At 43.4% G+C, this 27,773-nt stretch overlaps 1 protein-coding gene across 1 annotated transcript; it reads left to right on the top strand.

The window, feature by feature from the left end:
• Positions 1-36: 36 nt before the first annotated feature.
• SH2D7 (SH2 domain containing 7) lies at positions 37-21,073 on the top strand. Its single transcript, XM_060755900.2, has 6 exons — positions 37-212; positions 2,958-3,047; positions 8,393-8,558; positions 11,912-12,121; positions 17,733-18,641; positions 20,974-21,073. Exons 1-6 carry the CDS (start codon positions 37-39, stop codon positions 21,022-21,024), a joined length of 1,602 nt encoding a protein of 533 aa, XP_060611883.2. The 3' UTR covers positions 21,025-21,073.
• The last annotated feature ends 6,700 nt before the right edge of the window (positions 21,074-27,773 follow it).

Consider the following 27,773-nt stretch of genomic DNA (forward strand, 5'->3'; position numbering starts at 1 on the left):
TGGGTTATTGCCGTCTCTTCCCAGCATGAAAGCAGGATGGAGGACAGAGCAAAGTGGCTCTCTTTGGGGAAAGAATCGAACCCAGATCCGGAGAAAGGTTCCTCGGATATGCTGGAAGATCTGGTGCTGAAGTGGTTCCTGACAACACAGGTGCCCCTTATCTTGCAGGATGGCGATTTACCGGCGTGGTTCCACGGCTTCATCACACGGAAGTAAGCTCAGTAGTCTTGGGTATTATCCTCCTTTGTTTCCATGTTTGGTGAGCAAAGCCAGGAAAGCTTCTAGATATCAGAGCTCAACCATTCCCATCATCCCCACACATCAACTGGGTGGGGATGATGGAAATCCAAAATCAGCTATATGTTTCTGGCTGCAAAGGTGATTCTTCCAAATCCAATTATTTGTTTTGGGTATTTATTAGGCACTAGCCGTCCCCTGCCACGCGTTGCTGTGGCCCACATGAGAGTTCTGTGTGGGAGGTTTGGCCCAATTCTATCATTGGTGGGATTCAGAATGCTCTGTAATTGTAGGTGAACTATAAATCCCAGCAACTACAACTCCCAAATGTCGAGATTCTATTTTCCCCAAACTCTACCAGTGTTCACATTTGGACATACTGAGTATTTGTGCCAAGTTTGGTCCAGATCCATTATTGTTTGAGTCCACAGTACTCTCTGGATGTAGTGAACTACAACTCCAAAACCAAAGACACTGCCCACCAAACCCTTCCAGTATTTTCTGTTGGTCATGGGAGAACTGTGTGCCAAGTTTGGCCCAATTATATCGTTGGTAGGATTCAGAATTCTCTGTGCTTGTAGGTGAACTATAAATCCCAGGAACTACAACTTCTGAATGTCAAGAGTCTATTTTCCCCAAACTCCACCAGTGTTCACATTTGGGCATACTGAGTATTTGTGCCAAGTTTGGTCCAGATCCATTATTGTTTGAGTCCACAGTACTCTCTGGATGTAGGTGAACTACAACTCCAAAACCAAAGACACTGCCCACCAAACCCTTCCAGTATTTTCTGTTGGTCATGGAAGAACTGTGTGCCAAGTTTGGCCCAATTATATCGCTGGTGGGGTTCAGAATGTTCTTCGATTGTAGGTGAACTATAAATCCCAGCAACTACAACTCCCAAATGTCAACTACAAGTCCCAAATACAACTCCCAAATGGTGAAGGCAGTTGGACTTGATGGCCTTAAGTATTTTCTGTTGGTCATGAGGATTCTATGTGGGAAGTTTGCCTCAGTTTTGTCATTCAGAATGGACTTTGATTGTAGGTGAACTATAAATCCCAGCAACTACAACTCCCAAATGTCAAGATTCTATTTTCCCCCAAACTCCACCAGTGTTCACATTTGGGCACATGGAGTATTCATGCCAAGTTTGGTCCAGATCCATCATTGTTTCAGTCCACCATGCTCTCTGGATGAAGGTGAACTACAACTCCTAAACTCAAGATCAATGCCCACCAAACCTTTCTAGTGTGTTCTGTTGGTCATGGGGGTTCTGTCTGTCAAGTTTGGTTCAATTCCATCCTTGGTGGGGTTCAGAATGCTCTTTGATTGTAGGTGAACTATAAATCCCAGCAACTACAACTCCCAAATGTCAAGATACTATTTTCCCCAAACTCTACCAGTGTTCACATTTGGGCATATGGAGTATTCATGCCAAGTTTGGTCCAGATCCATCATTGTTTGAGTCCACCATGCTCTCTGGATGCAGGTGAACTACAACTCCCAAACAAAAGGTCAATGCCCACTAAACCTTTCTAGTGTGTTGTGTTGGTCGTGGGGGTTCTGTCTGTCAAGTTTGGTTCAATTCCATCGTTGGTGGGGTTCAGAATGTTCTTCGATTGTAGGTGAACTATAAATCCCAGCAACTACAACTCCCAAATTACAAAATCATATTTTTTTTTGAGTGAAGGACATACATTGGGTTGTTAGGTGTCTTGTGTCCAAATTTGGTGTCAATTCACCCAGTGGTTTTTGAGTTCTGTGAATTCCACAAACGAACACCACATTTTTATTTATTCTAAATGGTTCTAAAGCACTTACAAAACTAAAATTCTGGTGATGAAAACAAGGGGGCGCTGGTGCTTTGCTTCTACAGTGTTGCTGAAGTTCTGGTGGTGAAAATTTCAGAACTCTAACAAAACTTTCAAAATTTCCTTATTTTTTCATTATTGATTATTTTTATGACAGAACCAATTAGGAACTGCCATTGATAATGAAATTTTGAAAGTTTTGTTAGAGTTCTGAAATTTTCACCACCATAACTTTAGCAACACTGTAGAAACAAAGCACCAGCGCCCCCTAGTTTTCACCACCAGAACTTTAGTTTTGTAAGTACTTTAGAACCATGGATTGCACATGCCTAGTAGGCCTGGGCAATCCGTGGTTCTAAATGGTTCTAAAGTACTTACAAACCTAAAGTTCTGGTGGTGAAAATTTCAGAACTCTAACAAAAACTTTCAAAATTTAATTATTATTTCATTGTGGGTGATTTTTATGACAGAATCAATTAGGAACTGCCATTTATAATCAAATTCTGAGAGTTTTGTTAGAGTTCTGAAATTTTCACCACCAAAACTTTAGTTTTGTAAGTACTTTAGAACCATTTAGAACCAAGGATTGCCCAGGCCTAATGCCTAGTATTTATGCTCTCTGTGTTAAGAAGTATGTCCTCCTTGGACTACAACTCCCATAATCTCCCATAACCAGTTGGTTGAGGGTGATGGGAATCTTGTAGCAACTACAGGGGTGTACATTTGCGGTCATTTTTTCCAAAATATTATTGGAATTTCCTTTTTGGTGTTTACATTCTATGCATGTTACATAGCATCTCAGCTTTGGACTATAAGTCCCAGAATCCCCAGTACTATAGCCAGAGAGTAGATAAGGATGGTCAATAAACAGTCATAACATTCAGGAAAACCTTCTCTTTTGAACAGGCAAGCTGAAGACCTTCTTAAAGGCACCGAGTTTGGTTGCTTTCTGATCAGAGTAAACAAACGATCCTTCAGCTACATTCTCTCCTATCGGTAAGTCTTGGCATTACGAGTCTCTCTCAAGACAGAAACAGTGGAATAATCATTGTTGTTGTTGTTGTTGTTGTACAGAAACAGTGGAATCATCACCATTGTTGTTGTTGTGCAGAAACAGGAGAATCATGCTTGTTGTTGTACAGAAATAGTGGAATCATCATCGTTGTTGTTATTGTTGCTGTTGTACAGAAACAGTGGAATCATTGTTTTGTTGTTGTACAGAAACAGTGGAATTGTTGTTGTTGTTATTGTTGCTGTTGTACAGAAACAGTGGAATTGTTGTTGTTGTTGCTGTTGTACAGAAACAGTGAAATCATCAACATCATTGTTGTTGTTGTTGTGCAGAAACAGTAGAATCATGGTTGTTGTTGTTGTTGTTTTTGTTGTTGTGCAGAAACAGTGAAATCATCATAGTTATTGTTGTTGTACAGAAATAGTGGAATCATCATCATTGTTGTTATTGTTGCTGTTGTACACAAACAGTGGAATCGTTGTTGTTATTGCTGCTGTTGTACACAAACAGTGGAATCGTTGTTGTTATTGTTGCTGTTGTACAGAAACAGTGGAATTGTTGTTGTTGTACAGAAACAGTGAAATCATCACCATCATTGTTGTTGTTGTGCAGAAACAGTAGAATCATTGTTGTTGTTGTACAGAAACAGTGGAATCATCACTTTTGTTGTTGTTGTGCAGAAACAGTGAAATCATCATAGTTATTGTTGTTGTACAGAAATAGTGGAATCATCATCGTTGTTGTTATTGTTGCTGTTGTACAGAAACAGTGGAATCGTTGTTTTGTTGTTGCACAGAAACAGTGGAATCGCTGTTATTGTTGCTGTTGTACACAAACAGTGGAATCGTTGCTGTTGTTATTGTTGCTGTTGTACAGAAACAGTGGAATTGTTGTTGTTGTTGTGCAGAAACAGTAGAATCATGGTTGTTGTTGTTCTACAGAAACAGTGGAATCGTTGCTGTTGTTATTGTTGCTGTTGTACAGAAACAGTGGAATTGTTGTTGTTGTGCAGAAACAGGAGAATCATACTTGTTGTTCTACAGAAACAGTGGAATCATCACCGTTGTTGTTGTTGTTGTTGTTGTTGTGCAGAAACAGGAGAATCATGCTTGTTGTTGTTGTTCTACAGAAACAGTGGAATCATCATAGTTGTTGTTGTTGTACAGAAATAGTGGAATCATCATCATTGTTGTTATTGTTGCTGTTGTACACAAACAGTGGAATCGTTGTTGTTGTTATTGCTGCTGTTGTACACAAACAGTGGAATCGTTGTTGTTATTGTTGCTGTTGTACAGAAACAGTGGAATTGTTGTTGTTGTACAGAAACAGTGAAATCATCACCATCATTGTTGTTGTTGTGCAGAAACAGTAGAATCATTGTTGTTGTTGTTGTTGTTGTTATTGTACAGAAATAGTGGAATAATCACTTTTGTTGTTGTTGTGCAGAAACAGTGAAATCATCATAGTGATTGTTGTACAGAAATAGTGGAATCATCATTGTTGTTGTTATTGTTGCTGTTGTACAGAAACAGTGGAATCGTTGTTTTGTTGTTGCACAGAAACAGTGGAATCGCTGTTATTGTTGCTGTTGTACACAAACAGTGGAATCGTTGCTGTTGTTATTGTTGCTGTTGTACAGAAACAGTGGAATTGTTGTTGTTGTTGTGCAGAAACAGTAGAATCATGGTTGTTGTTCTACAGAAACAGTGAAATCATCATTGTTATTGTACAGAAATAGTGGAACCATAATTGTTATTGTTGCTGTTGTACAGAAACAGTGGAATTGTTGTTGCTGCTGCTGTTGTTGCTGTACAGAAACAGTGGAATCATCACCATCATTGTTGTTGTTGTTGTGTAGAAACAGAATCATGTTTGTTGTTGTTCTACAGAAAGTGAAATCATCGTTGTTGTTATTGTACAGAAATAGTAGAATCATCATTATTGTTGTTATTGTTGCTGTTGTACAGAAACAGTGGAATCGTTGTTGTTTTTGTTGTTGTTATTTTGTTCTTTCCAGGAACTAGGGAGGTGCATCTCCATTACAGAATTAATGCAGTTTCTCAATGCTATGAGGTCCTGGGAGTTGTAGTTTGACAAGGTCTTTGCCCTTCTCTGTCAAACAGGGTAGGTGCCTCCCCCAAACTACAAATCCCAGGATACAATCGCATTGAGCTACAGTGGTTAAAGTGGTCAAATCTGCATTCATTCCACAGTGCAGATCAGCGTTTCTCAACCTGGGGGTCGGGCCCCCTGGGGGGGGGGGTCATGAGAGGGATCTCAGAGGGGTCACCAAAGACCATCAGAAAACACAGAATTTTCTGTTCATTGTGGGGGTTCTGTGTGGGAAGTTTGGCCCAATTTTCCCATTTGTGGGATACACAATGATCTTTGATTGTAGGTGAACTATAAATCCCAGCAACTACAATTCCCAAATGTCAAGGTCTATTTTCCCTAGACGCCACCAGTGTTCACATTTGGGCATATTGAGTATCCATGCCAAATTTGAGTCCAGAGTGCTCTTTGGATGTAGGTGAACTACAACTCCAAACTCAAGGTCAATGCCCACCAAACCCTTCCAGTAGTTTTTGTTGTTCATAGGAGTTCTGTGTGCCAAGGTTGGTTCAATTCCATCATTGGTGGAGTTCAGAATGCTCTTTGATTGTAAGTGAACTATAAATCCCAGCAACAATTTCCAGATGTCAAGGTCTATTTTCAAAAAGCTCCACCAGTGTTCACATTTCGGCATATTGAGTATCCATGACAAATTTGGTCCAGATCCATCCTTATTTGAGTCCAGAGTGCCCCCTGGATGTAGGTGAACTACAACTCCAAAACTCAAAGTCAATGCCCATCAAACCCTTCCAGTAGTTTTTGTTGTTCATAGGAGTTCTGTGTGCCAAGGTTGGTTCAATTCCATCATTGGTGGAGTTCAGAATGCTCTTTGATTGTAAGTGAACTATAAATCCCAGCAACAATTTCCAGATGTCAAGGTTTATTTTCAAAAAACTCCACCAGAATCATAGAATCATAGAATCAAAGAGTTGGAAGAGACCTCATGGGCCATCCAGTCCAACCCCATTCTGCCAAGAAGCAGGAATATTGCATTCAAATCACCCCTGGCAGATGGCCATCCAGCCTCTGTTTAAAAGCCTCCAAAGAAGGAGCCTCCACCACACTCCAGGGCAGAGAGTTCCACTGCTGAATGGCTCTCACAGTCAGGAAGTTCTTCCTCATGTTCAGATGGAATCTCCACCAGTGTTCACATTTTGGCATATTGAGTATCCATGCCAAATTTGGTCCAGAATCATCCTTATTTGAGTCCAGAGTGCTCCCTGGATGTAGGTGAACTACAACTCCAAAACTCAAGGTCAATGCCCACCAAACCCTTCCATTAGTTTTTATTGGGCATAGGAGTTCTGTGTGCCAAGGTTGGTTCAATTCCATTGTTGGTGGAATTCAGAATGCTCCTTGATTGTAGGTGAACTATAAATCCCAGCAACTACAACTCCCAAATGACAAAATCAATCCCCCCGCCTCCAACCCCACCAGTATTCAGATTTGGGTGTATTGGGTATTTGTGCCAAATTTGATCCAGTGAATGAAAATACATCCTGCATATCGGATATTGACATTACGATTCATAACAATAGCAAAATGACAGTTATGAAGCAGCCACAAAAATAATGTGATGGTTGGGGGTCACCACAACATGAGGAGCTGTATTAAGGGGTCGCGGCATTAGGAAGGTTGAAAAACACTGCTGTAGGTGCACCCCGGGTTGAGAATGAACCTCATGCAAATTTCCAGCGGTACAAAGTCCACAAGAGAGTCTTGTATTTATTTTTAACGAGAGTCTTCTTTTCAACGTGGCTCATTTTGTGGTCAGAGGCAAATATGAAGGTAAGCGTCTACGATGTCCATACTTCCTTGTGACGGCTTTCGTGTCTTTTTTCCCCCCACTGCAACTGCCATCGCTCCGGCTCTCATCTCCGTTGACCAAACATGACTTCGGATATCTTCACACCCAAAAGGTCAGTGGTTTATCTATGATTTATTTATCGTGTCAGGAGCAAACCAAACAGTTGTATTGCATTTTTTAACAAACAAACAAAACACAAAGTTTGCAAGCTTGGTAGTTGATTAAATGTCCTTTGACCGGTAGCTGGCCACTTGGAGTGCCTCTGGTGTTACTATAAGAAGATCCTCCATTGTGCATGTGGCAAGGCTCAGGTTGCATTGCCGTATGTGGTCAGTGCTCCTCTCCACACTCACATGTCGTGGATTCCACTTTGTGGCCCCATTTCTTAAGGTTGGCTCTGCATCTCGTGGTGCCAGAGCGCAGTCTGTTCAGCGCCTTCCAAGTCTCCCAGTCCTCTGTGTGCCCAGGGGGGAGTCTCTCATTTGGTATCAGCCATTGATTGAGGTTCTGAGTTTGAGCCTGCCACTTTTGGACTCTCGCTTGCTGGGGTGTTCCAGCGAGTGTCTCTGTAGATCTAAGAAAACGATGTCTTGATTTAAGTTGTTGACGTGCTGGCTGATACCCAAACAGGGGATGAGCTGGAGATGTCTCTGCCTTGGTCCTTTCACTATTGGCTGCTCCTTCCCGACGGATGTCAGGTGGTGCGATACCGGCTAAGCAGTGTAATTTCTCCAGTGGTGTAGGGCGCAGACACCCTGTGATAATGCGGCATGTCTCATTAAGAGCCACATCCACTGTTTTACTGTGGTGAGATGTGTTCCACACTGGGCATGCATACTCAGCAGCAGAGTAACATAGCGCAAGGGCAGATGTCTTCACTGTGTCTGGTTGTGATCCCCAGGTTGTGCCAGTCAGCTTTCATATGATGTTGTTTCTAGCGCCCACTTTTTGCTTGATATTCAGGCAGTGCTTCTTGTAGGTCAGAACATGGTCCAAAGTGATTCCCATGTATTTGGGTGTGCTGCAATGCTCCAGTGGGATTCCTTCCCAGGTAATCCTCAAAGCTCGGGATGCTTGTCTGTTCTTAAGGTGAAAGGCGCATGTCTGTGTTTTAGATGGATTAGGGATCAGTTGGTTTTCCCTGTAGTAGGCAGTAAGAGCACCTAGAGCTTCGGAGAGCTTCTGTTCTACCATCTCAAAGCTCCCTGCTTGAGTGGTAATGGCAAGCAAGCAAGCAGTCTCTCTGAGAGGTGGTGATCCAACCTTGGCTGATAGTCACCCAATGAAAGAGAAACCATCAGTAGGCTATTCTATGGTCAATTAGATCTTACCGTCCAGGAGCATTTCCGAAAGTAATTGGAATCTCTTTTGTAATTTGTATCTTCCTTTCGGGGATGGTCTTCATTGCAGGGGGAAAGACCGAATCCGGCATTTTGTCATCGCCGGTCAACGCAACGGACGCTACGCCATTTCGGGGGACACCCAGACCCACCAAAGCTTGGCCGAACTGGTCGGCTTCTACCAAAAGACCGACCTTGAACCTTATAGTGAAAAGCTTACCGTGGCCTGCTCAAAGGTGAGTCCCTGAGGGCGCATCTACACTGCAGAATGAATGCGGTTTGAAACCATTTAAATGCAATGGCTCAATTCTATGGAATCATGGGAGTTGTGATCCTCTACATCAGTGGTTCTCAACCTTCCTAATGCTACGACCGCTTAATGCAGTTCCTCATGTTGTGGTGACTCCCAACCATAACATTATTTTTCTTGCTACTTCATAACTGTCTTTTTGCTACTGTTGTGAATCGTAATGTAAATGTCTGATATGCAGGATGTATTTTCATTCACTGGACCAAATTTGCCCAAATTTGAACATTGGTTGTGACTGAATTTCTCATTTGGGAGTTGTAGTTGCTGGGATTTATAGTTCACCTACTATCAAAGAGCATTCAGAACCCCACCAGTGATGGAATTGAACCAAACTTGGCACACATAACTTCCACAACTTAAAAAAAAATGGAAGGATTTGGTGGGCACTGACCTTGAGTTTTGGAGTTGTAGTTCACCTACATCCAGAGAGCAGTGTGGACTCAAACAATGATGGATCTGGACCAAACTTGGCAGAAATACTCAATATGCCCAAATGTGAACACAGGTGGAGTTTGGGGAAAATACACCTTGACATTTGGGAGTTACAGTTCTGGGGTTTATAGTTCACCTACTATCAAAGAGCATTCAGAACCCCACCAGTGATGGAATTGAACCAAACTTGGCACACAGAACTTCCACGACCAAAAAAAACAAAATATTGGAAGGATTTGATGGGCATTGACCTTGAGTTTTGGAGTTGTAGTTCACCTACATCCAGAGAGAACTGTGGACTCAAACAATGATGGATCTGGACCAAACTTGGCATGGATATTCAATCTGCCCAAATGTGAACACTAGTGGAGTTTGGGGGAAATAGACCTTGACATTTGGGAGTTGTAGCTGCTGGGATTTATAGTTCACCTACAATCAAAGAGCATTCTGAACACCAATGATGGAATTGAACCAAACTTGGCACACAGAACCCCCATGGCCAGCAGAAAATACTGGAAGGTTCTGGTGGGCATTAACCTTGAGTTTTGGAGTTGTAGTTCACCTACATCCAGAGAGAACTGTGGGCTCAAACAATGATAGATCTGGACCAACCTTGGCATGAATACTCAACATGCCCAAATGTGAACACTGGTGGAGTTTGGGGAAAATAGACTTTGACATTTGGGCGTTGTAGTTGCTGGGATTTATAGTTCACCTACAATCACAGCAGAAAGAGGGCTTTTGGTGGGAGGATGCACCATCTGTTTCCAAAAAGGAAGAGAAGGACAGGCAGAGAGATCTTCAGCCTTCTCTGCCAAAGGGGTTCCTAAGACCATCAGATATATATATATTTAGATGGTATTTGGTGATCTCTCTGAAACCCCCTTGAGACCCCCCCCCCCCGGGCCCCCGACTCTGGGTTGAGAAACGCTGCTCTACATTCTTTAGCCTTGTCTGCCAAAGAGTGCCAGTGCCTAATGGGTTGTGTTGGCGCAGCAGTTAAACCGCTAGCTGCAGGAAATCTGCTGACTGGAGGTTTAACAGTTCTAGGCCATGAGTCGGGATGAGCTCCTGACTGTCAGCCCTAGCTTCTGCCAATTTAGCAGTTCGACATCATGTAATGCGAGTAGATCAATAGGTACTGTATGTCGTTTGTTCTCTGTGTCAAAGGCATTGAATGTTTACCTTGTATGTGTATACTGTATTCTTGTCTGACTCCCTCCAGGAATATAAATAAAGGGTAAGGTAAAGGTAAAGGTCTTGTCTTTTCCGACTTTGGGGGTTGGTGCTCATCTCCATTTCTATGCCGAAGAGTCAACGTTGTCCGTAGGCACCTCCAAGGTCATGGAGTGTTGTTACCTTCCCGCCAGAGCATTCACATGTTTTCAAACTACTAGTTTGGTAGAAGCTGGGGCTCACAGCAGGAGCTCCTGGATTTGAACCATCACTCAGCAAGTTCCGCAGCTCAGAAGTTTAACCTGCTGCGCCACTGGGGGCATAATAAAGTATATTATTATTATTATTATTATTATTATTATTATTATTTGAAACACGAGATTATTATTATTATTTATTATTATTATTATTATTATTATTAACACAACAAGATATGTCCACAGCAGACGCTCTGCTGGCTGTTGAATTGGATCACACGTTGGACACTTCCCAAGTGTCTAGGATTGTGTGATGTATCGGCGAATAATGTGTGCAGATCCCAGTAGGATGGCCTTATTATTATTATTATTATTATTATTATTATTATTATTATTTGAAACACAACAAGATGAGTCCACAGCAGACACTCTACAGATCACACGTCGGACACTTCCCAAGTGTCTAGGACTGTATGATGTATCAGCGAATAATATGTGCCGATCCAAGTAGGGTGGCCTTTTGCAGCTGGTAGATGGTAATTTTATCAGCGCCGATTGTTTTTCAGTGCATGCCAAGGTCTTTAGGCAAACATTCCTCATGTTCAGATAGAATCTCCTCTTTTGTAGTTTGAAGCCATTGTTCCGTGTCCTAGTCTCCAGGGAAGCAGAAAACAAGCTTGCGTCCTCCTCCCTGTGGCTTCCTCTCACATATTTATACATGGTTAGCATATCTCCTCTCAGCCTTCTCTTCTTCAGGCTAAACATGCCCAGCTCCTTAAGCCGCTCCTCATAGGGCTTGTTCTCCAGACTCTTGATCATTTTAGTCGCCCTCCTCTGGACACATTCCAGCTTGTCAATATCTCTCTTCAATTGTGGTGCCCAGAATTGGACACAATATTCCAGGTGTGGTCTAACCAAAGCAGAATAGAGCATGGGGAGCATGACTTCCCTAGATCTAGACACTATGCTCCTATTGATGCAGGCCAAAATCCCATTGGCTTTTTTTGCCGCCACATCACATTGTTGGCTCATGTTTAACTTGTTGTCCACAAGGACTCCAAGATCTTTTTCACACGTACTGCTCTCGAGCCAGGCATTGTCCCCCATTCTGTATCTTTGCATTTCATTTTTCCTGCCAAAGTGGAGTATCTTGCATTTGTCACTGTTGAACTTCATTTTGTTAGTTTTGGCCAATCATCTCTCTAATCTGTCAAGATCGTTTTGAAACCTGCTCCTGTGTCCTCTGGAGTATTGGCTCTCCCTCCCAATTTAGTGTCGTCTGCAAACTTGATGATCCTGCCTTCTAACCCTTCATCTAAGTCATTAATAAAGATGTTGAACAGGACTGGGCCCAGGATGGAACCTTGCTGATGGCACTCCACTTGTCACTTCTTTCCAGGATGAAGAAACTACAAGCGATGGTGTTACTTCATTGGTGTTTCTTTCCATTCCCTTTCTCCCTACCCTTTCGCAGGACGAAGAGACAAGTGTGTATGACGAAATCACTTTGGACCGGCAGACATCTTCCAAACACAGCTCCATGGCAGGTGTCCCAGTCCGGACCAGTCCATCAACCACCAAGCCAGCAAAGGAGAACGTCAACAGCCAGCCTGCGAAACCAGGAAAGAAGCTTTGGGATCAACAGAAGTCTTTATCCAAGGAGAAAGGAGACCCGAGTACAGAGGTGGGTTTGGAATAATAATAATAATAATAATAATAATAATAATAATAAATAATAATAATAATCCTTTATTTGTACCCCGTTACCATCTCCTGCAGGACTCGGTGCGGCTTACAAGAGGTCGAGCCCAAAATACATCATTAACAAAAACACAGACAACAATACAATGCAACAATAAATAAGCAAGCAATAAAACAGTAACAAAAGCATGACACTGTTAAAAACCTGTGGCAGGGCCAAATGTAATAGTTAAAATTCTAAAAATGCTGGGCATGTCCAGGTGAGGTAGACTGGATATTTTAGGAATAGAAGGGTGTGCAGACACTTCTAACTCTCTCATAAAGTGCATTAGGGACAATTGCTTGGGATTCCTTAATCTGGGAAGGCACACTGGAACATCCATGTTTTCAAGCTCCTTCTGAAGACTGCCAGTGTTGGGGAGTGCCTGATGTCCTTGGAAAAGGAGTTCCAGAGTCGTGGGGCCATGATCGAGAAGGCCCTGTCCCTCGTGCCCATCAATCATGCTTGCGATGCTGGTGGGATCGTGAGCAGGGCCTCACCAGATGAATGAAGGGATCGTGTGGGTTCGTATACAGAAATGCGGTCACGCAGGTAGGTGGGTCCCAAACCATTTAGGGCTTTGTAGGTAAGCACCTGCACCTTGAATTGAGCCCGGAAAATGAACGGCAGTCAATGTAGCTCCTTGAACAGAAGTGTTGACCTCTCTCTGTAAGGAGCACCAGTTAACAGCCTGGCCGCTGCCCGTTGAACCAACTGAAATTGGACTACTGTAATGCGCTCTACATGGGGCTGCCCTTGAATACGGCTCGGAAATTCCAACTGGTCCAACAGGCAGCAGCCAGGATGTTAACTGGTGCTTCGTACAGAGAGAGGTCAACCCTTCTGTTCAAGGAGCTCCACTGGCTGCCGTTTATTTTCTGAGCCCAATTTAAGGTGCAGGTGCTCACCAACAAAACCCTAAATGGTTTGGGACCATTCTACCTGCGTGACCGCATCTCTGTTTATGAACCCACGCATTCTCTTTGCTCATCCGGAGAGGCCCTGCTCACGATTCCGCCCGCGTCGCAGGCGCGCTTGGTGGGGACGCGAGACAGGGCCTTTTCTGTGGTGGCCCCCCGACTCTGGAACACCCTCCCAAAAAATCTTAGACAGGCCCCTACGTTGGCAGTCTTCAGAAAGAACTTGAAGACCTGGCTGTTCCGATGTGCCTTTCCAGAATAGGAAAACTCCAACAACAAGTCCCAGAAGCACTTTATTAGAAATTAAGATTGTTGGCACACTGCACTTACCCTATAATCCCTATATATCACATCAGCACTTTTAATCCTGTACCCATTACTCTGGCCTGGCCCAGTTTTATTGTGTCCTGGTGTATTGTTTTATTGCTTATTGTTTAATATTGCTTAAACTGTTTTTAATTTGCTTTAGGTTGTGTATTGTTATGTTGTGTTTTGAGCCCTTGGCCTTTGTAAGCCGCATCGAGTCCTTCGGGAGATGCTTGTGGGGTACAAATAAAGATAATAATAATAATAATTATTATTATTATTATTATTATTATTTCCGGGCCGTCTTCAAGGGCAGCCCCACGTACAGTGCGTTACAGTAGTCCAATCTGGAGGTGACTAAGACATGGACCACCCTGGCCAGATCCGCCTTCACGAGGTACGGTTGCAGTTGGCGCACGAGTCTTAATTGTGCAAAGGCCCTCCCGGCCACTGCCGACGCCTGAGCTTCAAGCGTAAGTGATGAGTCCAGAAGGACACCCAAGCTGCGGACCTGTGACTTCAGGGGGAGTGCAACCCCATCCAGCACAGGTTGCCACCCAATACCTCGATCTGGTTTACGATCGACCAGGAGGACCTCTGTCTTGTCAGGATTAATCCTCGGCTTGTTCATCCTCATCCAGACAGCCACAGCGGCCAGGCACTCGTCCAGCACTCGAGGGGCTTCCTAGGAATTCAGTGGAAAAGAGTAGTAGAGCTGTATGTCATCTGCGTAGAGGTGGCACCCGACTCCAAAACCCCGGATGACCTCTCCCAGCGGTTTCATGTAGATGTTAAAAAGCATGGGAGACAGAATAGAGCCTTGCGGGACCCCACAGGTCAAACGCCAGGGGTCCGAGCAGGCGTCTCCCAGCTTCACCAGGAATAACAGGAGGAATAACTAAGAAAAGGAGGGAGAAAATGTATCTCTCCAGATGTTGGAGAAATGCCATCTCATCCACCCTCAGCATTGCCTGTGGTGGCAAAACACTGATGGGAGTTGAGGTCCATCAACCTCTTGAGGTTGACTCCATCCCTGCCTCATATTACAGCAAATCTCCCTTGACCAAAACCAGATGTGCTGTGAAGGTTATCTATGGATAGAGGACAGTGGTTCCCAACCTGTGGGCCCTTTGTAAGCCACATCGAGTCCTTCGGGAGATGCTAGCAGGGTACAAATAAAGATTATTATTATTATTATTATTATTATTATTATTATTATTATTATTATTTCCGGGCCGTCTTCAAGGGCAGCCCCATGTAGAGTGCATTACAGTAGTCCAATCTGGAGGTGACTAAAGCATGGACCATCCTGGCCACGAGAACAAAAATCCGGTTTGCAACCTCCTTCCTTTTTATTTATTTATATTATTTTATTTATTTCTGCTCCTTTCCGCAGAGTCGACCAGCCCCGCCCCTTTTGGTACTAATGTTCGAGCGTGGGCCCTGGTCAAAGAAGTTCTTGGTCACGTGGTCTCTGGTCAAGTGGTCTCTGGTCAAAGTGGCCCTTGGCCAAGTGGTCCCTGGCCACTTGGTGCCCCAGTCAAGTGGTCGCCGATCGATCAAGTGGTCCCTGGTCAAATTGTCCCTGTTCAAGTGATCCCAGGTCAAAGTAGTCTCCTAGTCAAGTCGTCCCTGGTCAAGTAGGCTCTGGTTAAAGTGGTTCCTTGGGGGCATTGTTTTACAGTGGCTCAAGTCATTCCTGGAGGGCTGGACCCAGAAGGTGGAGCTGGGGGACACCTGTTCGACTCGTTGGCCTGTGGCCTATGGGATCCCTCAGGGCTCAATTCTGTCCCCCATGCTGTTCAACATTTACATGAAACCACTGGGAGAGATCATCTGGAATTTTGGAGTTCGGTGTCAAATTTATGCAGATGACACCGAACTCTATTACTCCTTTTCACCTAATACCAAGGATGCCGCCCTTCCCGTAAACCAGTGCTTGTCATCAGTGATGGACTTGATGATGTCCATGGAGATCCTTCTTTGGCCAGTTTTCTCTTCTGCTCTGCATTGTATTTTTACAGTATTCTGTTGCACTCCAGAACAGGAACTAGCCCCTCTGACTATAAACATACCATACGTTGAGTGAAGGAACAATCCTTTTTATTATTGTAGAAAAAAAGCCAGTAGAAATAAATGCTTGTAAAGATAGATAAGATTCCAAAAAGCAATAAGGCATTGAAAAGCAGCAAAAAGACACAGTGTCCAAACGTGGCAGTCAAAAGCAATGTTCAAAAAGCATAAAATAATAATCCAAGGCACTGATTATCCAGACAGGAATCAACCAAGAAGCAAGAACAGACCAGACGCTGCTAGTCAAGTTGAAAGGCTAGGGGAAAACAATGAAGACAAGATCACTGCATCACTCAGGAATTCCATGAGGCTTGAGCTTGGTTTCCAAACAATACCTGATCTGACAAGATTTTCTACAGGCAAACCTTAAATCCCAAAAACTGGTTTTGTTTTCCTCCAGTCTTTGACTTTAATTGACGGATTCTTTCGGATCTACGTAAACATTGGGCCTCTTGTCGATTCTGGCTAATCTCCAGCTGCCGACTCTGCTGATCTGACTCCTCATTAACTTCATTAGCAGGTGTCAGATTGTTTTCCAAACTAGAATCTGGAGAGCTCACAGACCTTTCTCCCAAGGCCTGACAGGAACATTCTCATGAGAATCTGCCCTTTGCACCATAGAATCATAGAATCATAGAATCAAAGAGTTGGAAGAGACCTCATGGGCCATCCAGTCCAACCCCCTGCCAAGAAGCAGGAATATTGCATTCAAATCACCCCTGACAGATGGCCATCCAGCCTCTGTTTAAAAGCCTCCAAAGAAGGAGCCTCCACCACACTCCGGGGCAGAGAGTTCCACTGCTGAACGGCTCTCACAGTCAGGAAGTTCTTCCTCATGTTCAGATGGAATTTCCTCTCTTGTAGTTTGAAGCCATTGTTCCGCGTCCTAGTCTCCAGGGAAGCAGAAAACAAGCTTGCTCCCTCCTCCCTGTGGCTTCCTCTCACATATTTATACATGGCTATCATATCCCCTCTCAGCCTTCTCTTCTTCAGGCTAAACATGCCCAGCTCCTTAAGCCGCTCCTCATAGGGCTTGTTCTCCAGACCTTTTATCATTTTAGTCGCTCTCCTCTGGACACATTCCAGCTTGACAATATCTCTCTTGAATTGTGGTGCCCAGAACTGGACACAATATTCCAGATGTGGTCTAACCAAAACAGAATAGAGGGGTAGCATTACTTCCCTAGATCTAGACACTATGCTCCTATTGATGCAGGCCAAAATCCCAAAAACCTCTCTGTCAGTGTCTGGATGAATCTCACTGACCAAAGTGTCTCCATCTTGCACCTCAGAGTCAGCCCCAGCATCCTCCACATCAGAAGCAACAGGGGACTGATTTCCCTCCTCATTACCCACATCACACACAGAAACATCAGGAGACTGTGTTGGGATTCAGCCTGATCCTGATCTGTGTGAACCGGATTCTCTGATAGTTTTTCCAACTGAGCAAGCTCTCCCTGACCCTGACAGTGTGGAATCTGTTGTTGATGCTGAGGTCAGCGGAGATGAAAATGAAACTCAACAGCTGGAGGAAAATGTTTTGGAAGCTAGCCGTGATATTGCTAGCCGTGATATCTCTCCACCTGGGGTTTTTAATGAGGACCGAAGAGAACAGATAGTTAGAGACAGAAATGTTTCACAGTTTCTACGAAGGTCACATCATTTACAGGAGAGACAGGCCCAGGCTTCAAAGTCAAGGGGCATTTCAAAGAATAGTTTCTTTGGTTTAAGAGGCCTCCTGCCGGGTGCCTCTTTAGATCAAGCAACGTTTGGGACTGTAGCTGTGCCTTGGCAGAATTCTTGTGTTTCATGGCCAGTAATCCCAGAGGCTTCTAGTTTTCAAGTTAATGGTTAGTAAAAGGCTAACAGATTCCTGGTTCTTGTATTGTGGCTTTTGAAATTTTGCTCAAGTTCAGAGATTCTACTAACTGCTGTGCTTTTTCTGTGGCTTTTTGACTTTGCATTTACCTTTCTTTTATAACCAATTTTTCATCAATAAACAAGGATTGCTTTTCCTACAGTCCAGTGTGGTGGATTTAATCTTATGGTCTCGTTTCTTGAACTGGGATGCAACAGACTGAAACACATTCACAGGTTCAAATACAGGCTCAGGTTCAATCACAGACTGAGTCCCAGCATATTACCTCATTGTCTTTTGCACATTAAGCAGTTTTCTACTCTTGACTTCCATCAATTATCTTCATTCTTCTTCCTCCCTTTTCTCCCTTTCCCTCCCTATTCTTATCTCACCCCAGGACCCCGATGATGCCCCACCACTTCCAGCCAGGAGCAACCTGCTGGTATCCCAGTCCTTTGAGGAAGATTCAAGCGGTGAAGGGAACTTTGTCAAGAAGGACCGTGTAGATAACAGGAGCCCAGAAGTGCCGAGAAAACCCTCTAAAGGAGACACAGAAGAGTCACAGAAGCCTGAAGGCCCAGACCAAGCCAACTCTTCTTCTAGCAGAAAGAAAACAAGCTCTCTGTTTGCCATGGCTAAGCAAGTGGATCGATCCCACAGCAAAAAAATCAATCTGGTGGAAGCTACTCCCCTGGAGACAATTTATTCCGAAATTGGCCTGGACCAAGACAAGGGTTCCTGGTTGTTTCCTGATTCCCGGAGCGGTCAATCCTCCCTGACTCCATCAAAGAAGACAACACTAAGCTCCCCAACGTCAACTCCTCCAAAGCTGTCTCCAAAGTTACCTAGCAAACCAAAGGCATCGATGGAGCTCCAAGGCTCACAACCACCACTTGCACCACACCTTACCTCTCCTGTGTTGGACCAAGATCCTCAGAAGCCAAACCATGCCAAAACCTTGCCCGAGTCACCCATGTACGGCCAGATCCACAAGATGAAATCCCAGCAATCTGCAACGTCCCCCAGTGACAAGATGAGCAATGCTTACGAAGAGGTCTCTTTTGGGTGGATGAAGAACGTCGCTCCTGAGCCTGAGTCAGAAAAGCTGGTCAAGGAGACTTACGACCAGATCTCTCCAAAGAGTCGAGGATCCTTGAAGCCAGAGGCTGAGGATCCGTACGAAAAGATCCCTCTTCATTTCACCAAAGGTTCCCCGTCGAAAAAGCATGCCCTTGCCATGGAGAACCCCTACAAGCAAACCCCCTTCGGCCCTGCCAAAGGAGTTGAGGCAAAGCCAAGTCAAAAGGTATCAGAAAATTAAAATAAATACCTGTCCGCTCCCTACTCCTTTTTTCCTCAACCACTGACCCAGTTTCCAGGAACACTTGGAATTATATCTTCTAGTGTTGGTAACGCTCCATGTCAGTAGATATATTTCCAAATCTTCCGATCTTCATAATTTTTCTCTTTATTGTATTTATTTCTTGTATCAAAAGTTGGCCATTTGGAGTGCCTCTATAAGAAGGTCCTTGTAATGAATCTCTTACCTTGGCAAGCTTACTTAGGCCTAAGAGAGTGGGCCTGGCGAAGCCACGGCATCCATTTTGGAGAAGGGAGACAGTGAGATGCCATCTTAGGTTAGGTTTGCCTTGAGGGGGCGTGTCCTAGTCTTGGAGGGAAAATCAGAAGGCTAAGATTGGTTTGGAAGATGTGGCGGAGCCTAAGTGATCTGAAGGAAAGAAGTGACTTTTAAACTGAGGCTTGAGTTCCCAGATTGCCAGTTGAGTTTGGAGTTGGAGCTTGGAAAGGGTAGAGCAAAGACGTTGGGTGTCAGTGAGAGCAGTTTGGGGTTTTGAAGAAGAACTTTGGGGCAGTCTTTTGTTTAGTATTCAGAGTAGCTATAGAGAAATATAGCTAGAATACTGTGGTTGTTCTGACACAACAAATAAATAAATACTGTGTGGAGCAGAACCCCATTAGTGGTCTGTTCTTTTCCTAAGGAAGGTTAGTTCAGGTTTTGGCTAGATTCCTGAGGGGGATTTTTGTGGGAGTTACTTTCAGAGATTCATTTCCTGAAGTAATTTTCTGTGTTGAAACTTTAAGACTTGTAATCCAGAATTTTTTAAAGATCTCTTCTCAAATGTAACCACAAGCTTTTTGTATGCCAGAACTTTATTGAAACCATCAAGCATTTGTACCTGAAATATTCAAGTTTGTTCAATAAAAGTTTGTTATTTTTACCAACTTATACCAGCCTCAGTGTTAATACCTTTGTGGTAAAAGCGTTATTCAAGTCAGCTTTCAACAGCCTCTAGGAAACCTATAGTGACACAGAGTGGGTCACAGAACAACCTCTCAATAGTACCTCAATAGTACCTCAGCCTGTCTGTTAGTAATATGGTGGCTGTGGAAATCTTTTAAAGAATAATTTTAAGCCTCTCAGTTCCTAGCTTTTAAATATACAGTTGGTTTATCAACCACTATTCTCCCTCTCTATTTTGGTGAGCTAATCTGTAGTAGTGTCATCATTATAATTTGGTAGGCTGCTGTGTGGTCGTTATAATTTGGTGAAGCAGAGTTGGGGATTTTTATTATCGAATTACGTTCCCTACTTTTCCCCACGGTTCGTTATAGTCCTCCCTTGTGCATGTGGCAGGGCTAAGGTTACATTGTAGTAGGAGGTCTGTGGTTTGCTCTTCTCCACATTCACATTTCGTGGACTCCACTTAATAGACCCATTTCATAAGGTTGGCTCTGCATCTCGTGGTGTCAGAGCACAGCCTGTTCAGCACCTTCCAAGTCACTCAGTCTTCTGTGTGCCCAGGAGGGAGTCTCTCATCTGGTATCAGCCACTGATTGAGGCTCCGGGTTTAGCCTGCCACTTTTGGACTTTTGCTTGCTGAGGGGTTCCTTCAAGTATCTCTGCAAGTCTTAAGAAACTGTTTCTTGATTTAAGGTATTGGCGTGCTGGCTGATATCCAAAAAGAGGATGGGCCAGAGATGTCACTGCCTTGGTCCTTTCATTATTTATTTATTTATTTACTATATATTTATTATTGTCATTCGTATTTTATTTTATTGTAATTTGTTAATTGGGCCTGGCCTCATGTAAGCCGCCCCAAGTCCCTGTTGGGGGAGATGGTGGCTGGGTACAAATAAATTCTAGAGTTTGCTGCTTTGGCGACATATTTCCTAGGACGAGAGAGAGGGCCTTCTCGGTGGTGGCCCCCCACCTCTGGAATGCCCTTCCAAGGGAAATAAGACAGGCCCCATCCCTCCCCTCTTTTTGTAAGAGTTTGAAGACTTGGTGGTTTCAACAAATCTTCGAGAGTGATTCTATGATTCTATTATTCTATTCTATGACCCACAGATTGAGAAACACTGACCTAAAGCTTTGGAGAGCTTCTCTTCAACCATTTCCAAGCTCCCTGCTTGGGTGGTGATGACACAGTCATCAGCATAGATGGAACTCTCTGTCCCTTCTGGCAGTGGCTGATCATTTGTGTGAATGCTAAACATAGATGGAGCAATGCTATTGTTATTGTTAATGTTATTGTCTCTTTCTTGTGACCTTTGCTCAAGAATTGATTCTCTTTCCTTCTGAAATCCAATCCTAATTGTACTGAATTCTCCAACAGAGTGACAAGCCCAGGCGGTTCTTCTTTACTGACAAGAAAACCAAATTCTGAATGTGGCAACAGAAAGGGGAAGTTCAGCCTTAACCTGTGCTGAAGATGACTCGACATGAATCAGCGACCACTCGAGGCAGAAGGAACGTCTCTTTCCATGTTATTTATTAGGCATGGTTAGGTACTGTCGGAATCTTCGTAATTCAGAATAAATTTGGAAAAATTACCTTTCCGAAGTGATTTTGAAGTTTTTAAGAAAACTGGAAGTCCCTTTGCCCTTCTGAAGCTTTTTCCGCCATTTTTGTTACGACTCATGAAGTGAGTCAGAAATGATCCAGCTTTTCCCCGCTTCTGGTCCCTGCCCTAGGTTCAAGCCAGAGAAGCCAGTTTTAAACCAGAGAAGGAAAGAATTTACTCCGCTTGCTTTCCCCCGCTCCTGGTCTCTGGCCTTGACTCAAGCCAGAGAAGCCAGTTTTAAAGCCAGAGAAGCCAGTTTTAAACCAGAGAAGGAAAGAATTTCCTGGACTCGGCTCAAGCCAGAGAAGCCAGTTTTAAACCAGAGATAGAAAGAATTTACTCCGCTTGCTTTTCCCGCTTCTGGTCCCTGGCCTAGACTCAAGCCAGAGAAGCCCGTTTTAAACCAGAGAAGGAAGGAATATCCTGGCCTCAGCTCAAGCCAGAGAAGCTAGTTTTAAACCAGAGAAGAAAGGAATTTCCTCCGCTTGCTTTTCCCCGCTTCTGGTCCCTGGCCTCAGCTCAAGCCAGAGAAGCCAGTTTTAAACTAGAGAAGGAAGGAATTTCCTCCGCTTGCTTTTCCCTGCTTCTGGTCCCTGGCCTCAGCTCAAGCCAGAGAAGTCAGTTTTAAACCAGAGAAAGAGGGAATTTCTTCGCCTTGGTTCAAGCCAGAGAAGCCAGTTTTAAATCAGAGAAGGAAGGAATTTATTCTACTTGTTTTTCCCCGGTTCTGGTCCCTGGCCTCAGCTCAAGCCAGAGAAGCCAGTTTTAAACCAGAGAAGGAAGGAAATTCATGGCCTCAGCTCAAGCCAGAGAAGCCAATTTAAACCAGAGAAGGAAGGAATTTCCTCCGCTTGCTTTTCCCTGCTTCTGATCCCTGGCCTCAGCTCAAGCCAAAGAAGCCAGTTTTAAACCAGAGAAGGAAGGAATTTCCTGGCCTCGGCTCAAGCCAGAGAAGCCAATTTTAAACCAGAGAAGGAAATAATTTACTCCGCTTGCTTTTCCCTGCTTCTGGTCCCTGGCCTCAGCTCAAACCAGAGATGCCAGTTTTAAACCAGTGAAGGAAGTAATTTCCTGGCCTCAGCTTAAGCCAGAGAAGCCAGTTTTAAACCAGAAAAGGAAAGAATTTACTTCGCTTGCTTTTCCCTGCTTCTGGTCCCTGGCCTCCGCTCAAGCCAGAGAAGCCAATTTAAACCAGAGAAGGAAGGAATTTATTCTACTTGTTTTTCCCCGCTTGTGGTCCCTGGCCTTGGCTCAAGCCAGAGAAGCCAGTTGTAAACCAGAGAAGGAAGGAATTTCCTGGCCTCAGCTCAAGCCAGAGAAGCCAATTTAAACCAAAGAAGAAAGGAATTTCCTCCGCTTTTTTCCCCTGCTTCTGGTCCCTGGCCTCAGCTCAAACCAGAGGAGCCAGTTTTAAACAAGGGAAGGAAGGAATTTCCTGGCCTCGGCTCAAGCCAGAGAAGCCAGTTTTAAAGCCAGAGAAGGAAAGAATTTACTCCGCTTGCTTTTCCCCGCTTCTGGTCCCTGGCCTCAGCTCAAGCCAGAGAAGCCAGTTTTAAAGCCAAAAAAAGCTCATTTTAAACCAGAGAAGGAATTTCCTGGCCTCGGCTCAAGCCAGAGAAGCCAATTTTAAACCAGAGAAGGAAGGAATTTCCTCTGCTTGCTTTTCCCTGCTTCTGGTCCCTGGCCTAGGTTCAAGCCAGAGAAGCCAGTTTTAAACCAGAAAAGGAAGGAATTTCCTGGCCTCGGCTCAAGCCAGAGAAGCCAGTTTTAAACCAGAGAAGGAAAGAATTTCCTCCACTTGCTTTTCCCCGTTTCTGGGGGGAAACCAGAGAAGGAAGGAATTTCCTCCGCTTGCTTTTCCCCGTTTCTGGAGGAAAACAACCACTTTCAAAGTAAAGACCACCCAATGAAATAGGAAATAACACTTTCAAACCATTAACAGAAGGATTCGGAAGTCTCTGAAGTTTCAAAAACTTTTGAAGATTTTTTTTGTGAAAATTGGAATTGACTTTAGAATCGAACCACCAGCGCCCCCTACATCCAAAACGAGTTTTGAATCTTTTTTTGGATCAAACAAGCCTATTATTTATGCTTAGGATACTTGTCTCAGTGTTTGACAGCAGCATCTTCCATGCACTTATTGGAGCACTAACCCCTAAAGCGCCAAACTTTACTATTTTTAAGGTGCTCCTTTGTGAAATATTAGGATTGACCAACTTTCCAGGATAACAGGAGGCATTGGATTTAGTGGGAGCTGCTCTGCACTATAACCCCAATAAGACATTCTGGATGGGACTAATGGGAGTTATAGTCCAAAGTATCTGAAGGACCAAAGGCTTGTTAGACTTGCTTAACAAGATGTCGTGATACCCTTCTCTTTCCAAGTAAGTTTCAAATTATCGACAGCTCTCATTCACATCTAAATGCAAATATTAGTAGCTTTGTGTATAACATTCCCCCAGTCAGTTAGAAGCCACACCTTGAAACTGCTAGGCCATTAAATGCTAATTAAGGTGGCCAATTTAAACATTCACACCTATCTCCAACAGAGAAGAGTTCTTTCTCCTACCCTGGACATCATTCCACAGTTATATAAACTAGGCTTGGGCGGTTTCGTTCGTTAATTTCGTAATTTGTTATTAATTCGTATTTAAATTAGCTTACGATCCAATATTGAGCCATGCAGGAATTGTGTGAGGAGTAATAAAGATTCGAAACAATTTTTTCAATTTATTTTGTAATTATTTCGTAATTATTTGGAAATTATTTCGTAATTATTTCGTAATTATTTCGTAATTATTTTTGCATGTCTGGTGCAAGTTTTATAGTTGTTGTCTGTTTTATCACAACAACAGTCAACAACAGAGGGAGAGGGAAGCTTCAGAAGTTCCTCCTGTCCCATTTGGAGTTTTTTTTTTTTTTGAGCATATTGCGCAATCTCGTCCGCCATTAATTGATCAATTCGTAATTTTATGAAATTTCGTAAATTTCGAAATTTTTTAAAGGAAAATTTCGGAATTATTAAAAAAAACGAAACGCAAGGGCCCCCTAAAAACAAAACGCGTTTAGAACCAAATTTTTCTGTGGTTACCCAAGCCTAATTTTCCTAGCTTCAAACAGACCTCACAATCTCTGAGGATACTTACCATGGATGCAGGCAAAACATCAGAAGAGAATGCTTCTGGAACATGGCCAGATAGCCCAAAACTTACAACAACCCAGTCATTCCAGCCATGAAAGTCTTCAAGAATACATAGTGATCTCGTTTGCTGTGTACTAATCTTGTTGTGTATCAAATACTAATAATAATGGATTTTCTTTAGCCTTCCAGTTTCTTGCATATACAATTCTGGCTCCCGTTATCATATAATTCAGCTGGTGCTGAAGATGGAAGGCCGACCGGACTCTGTACCCGATTGTTTCCATCAGTGCCTCGAGGCCGTTACTGGATGGCTGCGTGCCAGCAGGTTGAGGGTGAATCCAGCAAAGACGGAGATCCTATGGCTGGGTGGACCGGGCAGTGGGGACATCCATCTGCCCACCCTGGATGGCGAGGCGCTACGCCCGTCATCATTGGTAAAGAGTCTGGGAGTCTTTTTGGACCCTCTGCTGACGATGGAGGCCCAGGTCTCCGCCGTGAGCAGAACCGCCTTCTTTCACCTGCGGCAGGCTAGACGGCTGGCCCCCTCCCTGTCCAGGGACGACCTAGCTACGGTGATCCAGGCCACGGTCATCTCAAGACTGGACTACTGTAACGCCCTCTACATTGGCCTCCCTCTGTCGGTGATTTGGAAGCTCAAGTTGGTACAAAATGCAGCTGCTCGGCTTCTTGCAGGAATTCCAATGAGATGCCACATAACACCAATCTGACTGCAGCTGCATTGGTTACCAATTGAGCACCGGATCACTTTCAAAGTGATGGTACTCACCTTTAAGGCCTTGCATGGTCTGGGGCCAATGTACCTGAGGGACCGCCTCACCCCCTCCCAACCCCAGAGATCCCTCCGTTCTGAGGACCAAGATCTATTGGAAATTCCCAGTGTCAAGACCTTGCATCTAACAGCAACCAGACGCAGAGCCTTCACAGCAGTGGCGCCATCACTCTGGAATACTCTGCCACCTGAAGTTCGTGCCCTGCGGGACTTACCAGCTTTCCGCAGGGCATGTAAGACATACCTGTTCCGACAGGCTTTTAATGTTTGATACTGTTGTTTTTAAATTGTTTTAAATTGCTTTTAAACTTTGTTAGATTTTAGCTATTCTTGTAAGCCGCTCCGAGCCCCAGGGGAGTGGCGGCATATAAGTTTAAATAATAAATAAATAAATAAATAAATAAATAAATAAAATTAAATAGTAGGCCTGGGTAACAACGGAAAAATTTGTTTCTAAAATCGATTCGTTTTTTGGGGGTTTTTGCGTTTCGATATTTAAAATATTTCCGAAATTTTAATTTTAAAAAGTTTGATATTTACGAAATTTCGTAAATGTGAAAAAAATTACAAAACAATAACGAATCGATTTCCGAAACAATAACGAATCGATTCATTAATGGCGGACGCGACCGCGCAATCCGCTAAAAAACCTCCAAATGGGACAGGGGGAACTTCTGAAGCTTAATTAAACCAAAAACAACTATAAAAACCCTTAGAAAACCAAAAACAACTATAAAACTTGCCCCAGACATGCGGAAATAATAACGAAACGACCTCAAAATGATAACGAAACGAATACAATAACGAAATACAAAACATTTACGAAACGATTTAAAAATTCGTTTTTTAAAAAAAATTGCTCCAGACTGGTTCGTTATCGTTTTGTAATTGAAAAATTAACAAATTTTTTAACGAATTACGAAATTAACGAACGAAACCGCCCAGCCCTATTAAATAGCATATCTTGAGGGTACTGCCATCTGTTGAGGAGTTACGAAGGCGGAGGCATTACTTTTCATTCAACCCTCGTATCAAGGATTTGGGAGCTATTTCTTCTTCCAGCTGCTTAAGAAAGAACACCGGATGTGGGAACCGCTTCTTTTAAAATTGTCATTATTATAAAACCTGCTTTGACCCTAATAATAACTTTTTAAAATGAGGTCCTTTGCCAGAGGCAAAATAAATCTGAGGTTGACAGCTTGGACTTTGTCCTTGATTCCCGTCTGCTCTTTCCGGTTGGCCCTGACACTCCAACTCTGATATGGAATAGATATGAATGAGAAGCAGAGAAAAAAGAACCCATTCAAGAAAAGCTGCTTATGTTCTTCTTAATGGCTTGACAGCGTCAAAGGAACCGTAGACTCCTCTATTTCTTGATATGTGATACTGAATATTCAGTAGACGCTGGTGGCTTCCATGTCAGTAGGATGGCAAATACACACCATGTTTGTTTATCACCGGCTATCCACTAGGCATGTCAAATCCATGGTTCTAAATGTTTCTAAGGTACTTACAACACTAAAGTTCTGGTTGTGAAAACTAGAGGGCGCTGGTGCTTTGCTTTTACAGTATTGCTAAAGTTCTGGTGGTGAAAATTTCAGAACTCTAACAAAACTTTCAAAATTTCATTATTATTTCATTATTGGTGATTTTTATGACAGAATCTATTAGGAACTGCCATTTATAATGAAATTTATAACCCTCATAGTTCAAAAGCATGTAAATGTGAGTAGATCAATAGGTACTGCTTAGGCCTGGGTAACAACGGAAAAATTTGTTTCTAAAATCGATTCGTTTTTTGGGGGTTTTTGCGTTTCGTTATTTAAAATAATTACAAAATTTTCCTTTAAAAAAGTTCGATATTTACGAAATTTCGTAAATGTGAAAAAAATTACAGAACAATAACGAATCGATTTCCGAAACAATAACGAATCGATTCATTAATGGCGGACGCGACCGCGCAATATGCTAAAAAACCTCCAAATGGGACAGGGGGAACTTCTGAAGCTTAATTAAACCAAAAACAACTATAAAAACCCTTAGAAAACCAAAAACAACTATAAAACTTGCCCCAGACATGCGGAAATAATAACGAAACGACCTCAAAACGATAACGAAACGAATACAATAACGAAATACAAAACATTTACGAAACGATTTAAAAATTCGTTTTTTAAAAAAATTGCTCCAGACTGGTTCGTTATCGTTTTGTAATTGAAAAATTAACGAATTTTTTAACGAATTACGAATTAACGAAACGAAACCGCCCAGCCCTAGTACTGCTCCATGCAGTCATGCCGGCCACATGACCTTGGAGGTGTCTGTGGACAATGCCAGGTCTTCGGCTTAGAAATGGAGATGAGCACCAACCCCCACGCATGACAGAGCAGGACCACACTTGGCACACAAAACCCCCATGATCAACAGGAAATACTGGAGCAGTTTGGGAGGAAATGAAAGTGACTTAGGGGAGATGTAGTTCACTTATAATTGGAGAGCATTCTGAACCCAAACAACCCTGGATCTGAACCCGAGCCCTTGGGGCGGGGCCAACGGAGGCAGTCTCGCGACCCCTCCGAAATGGCCAGGCGACCCCCCTGGGGGTCGTGACCCCCAGGTTGAGAACCGCTGGCCTAAGAA

The sequence above is a fragment of the Anolis sagrei genome, chromosome 9, assembly GCF_037176765.1.
Source record: "Anolis sagrei isolate rAnoSag1 chromosome 9, rAnoSag1.mat, whole genome shotgun sequence".
NCBI lineage: Eukaryota > Metazoa > Chordata > Lepidosauria > Squamata > Dactyloidae > Anolis > Anolis sagrei.

Excerpts from the sequence above, each read along its gene's own strand:
- SH2D7 (XM_060755900.2), top strand. The coding sequence starts at position 37 with ATGGAGGACAGAGCAAAGTGGCTCTCTTTGGGGAAAGAATCGAACCCA. Across the intron at positions 3,048-8,392 it reads AGCTACATTCTCTCCTATCG|GGGGAAAGACCGAATCCGGC; the intron begins GTAAGTCTTGGC and ends TCTTCATTGCAG. Across the intron at positions 12,122-17,732 it reads AAGGAGACCCGAGTACAGAG|GACCCCGATGATGCCCCACC; the intron begins GTGGGTTTGGAA and ends ATCTCACCCCAG.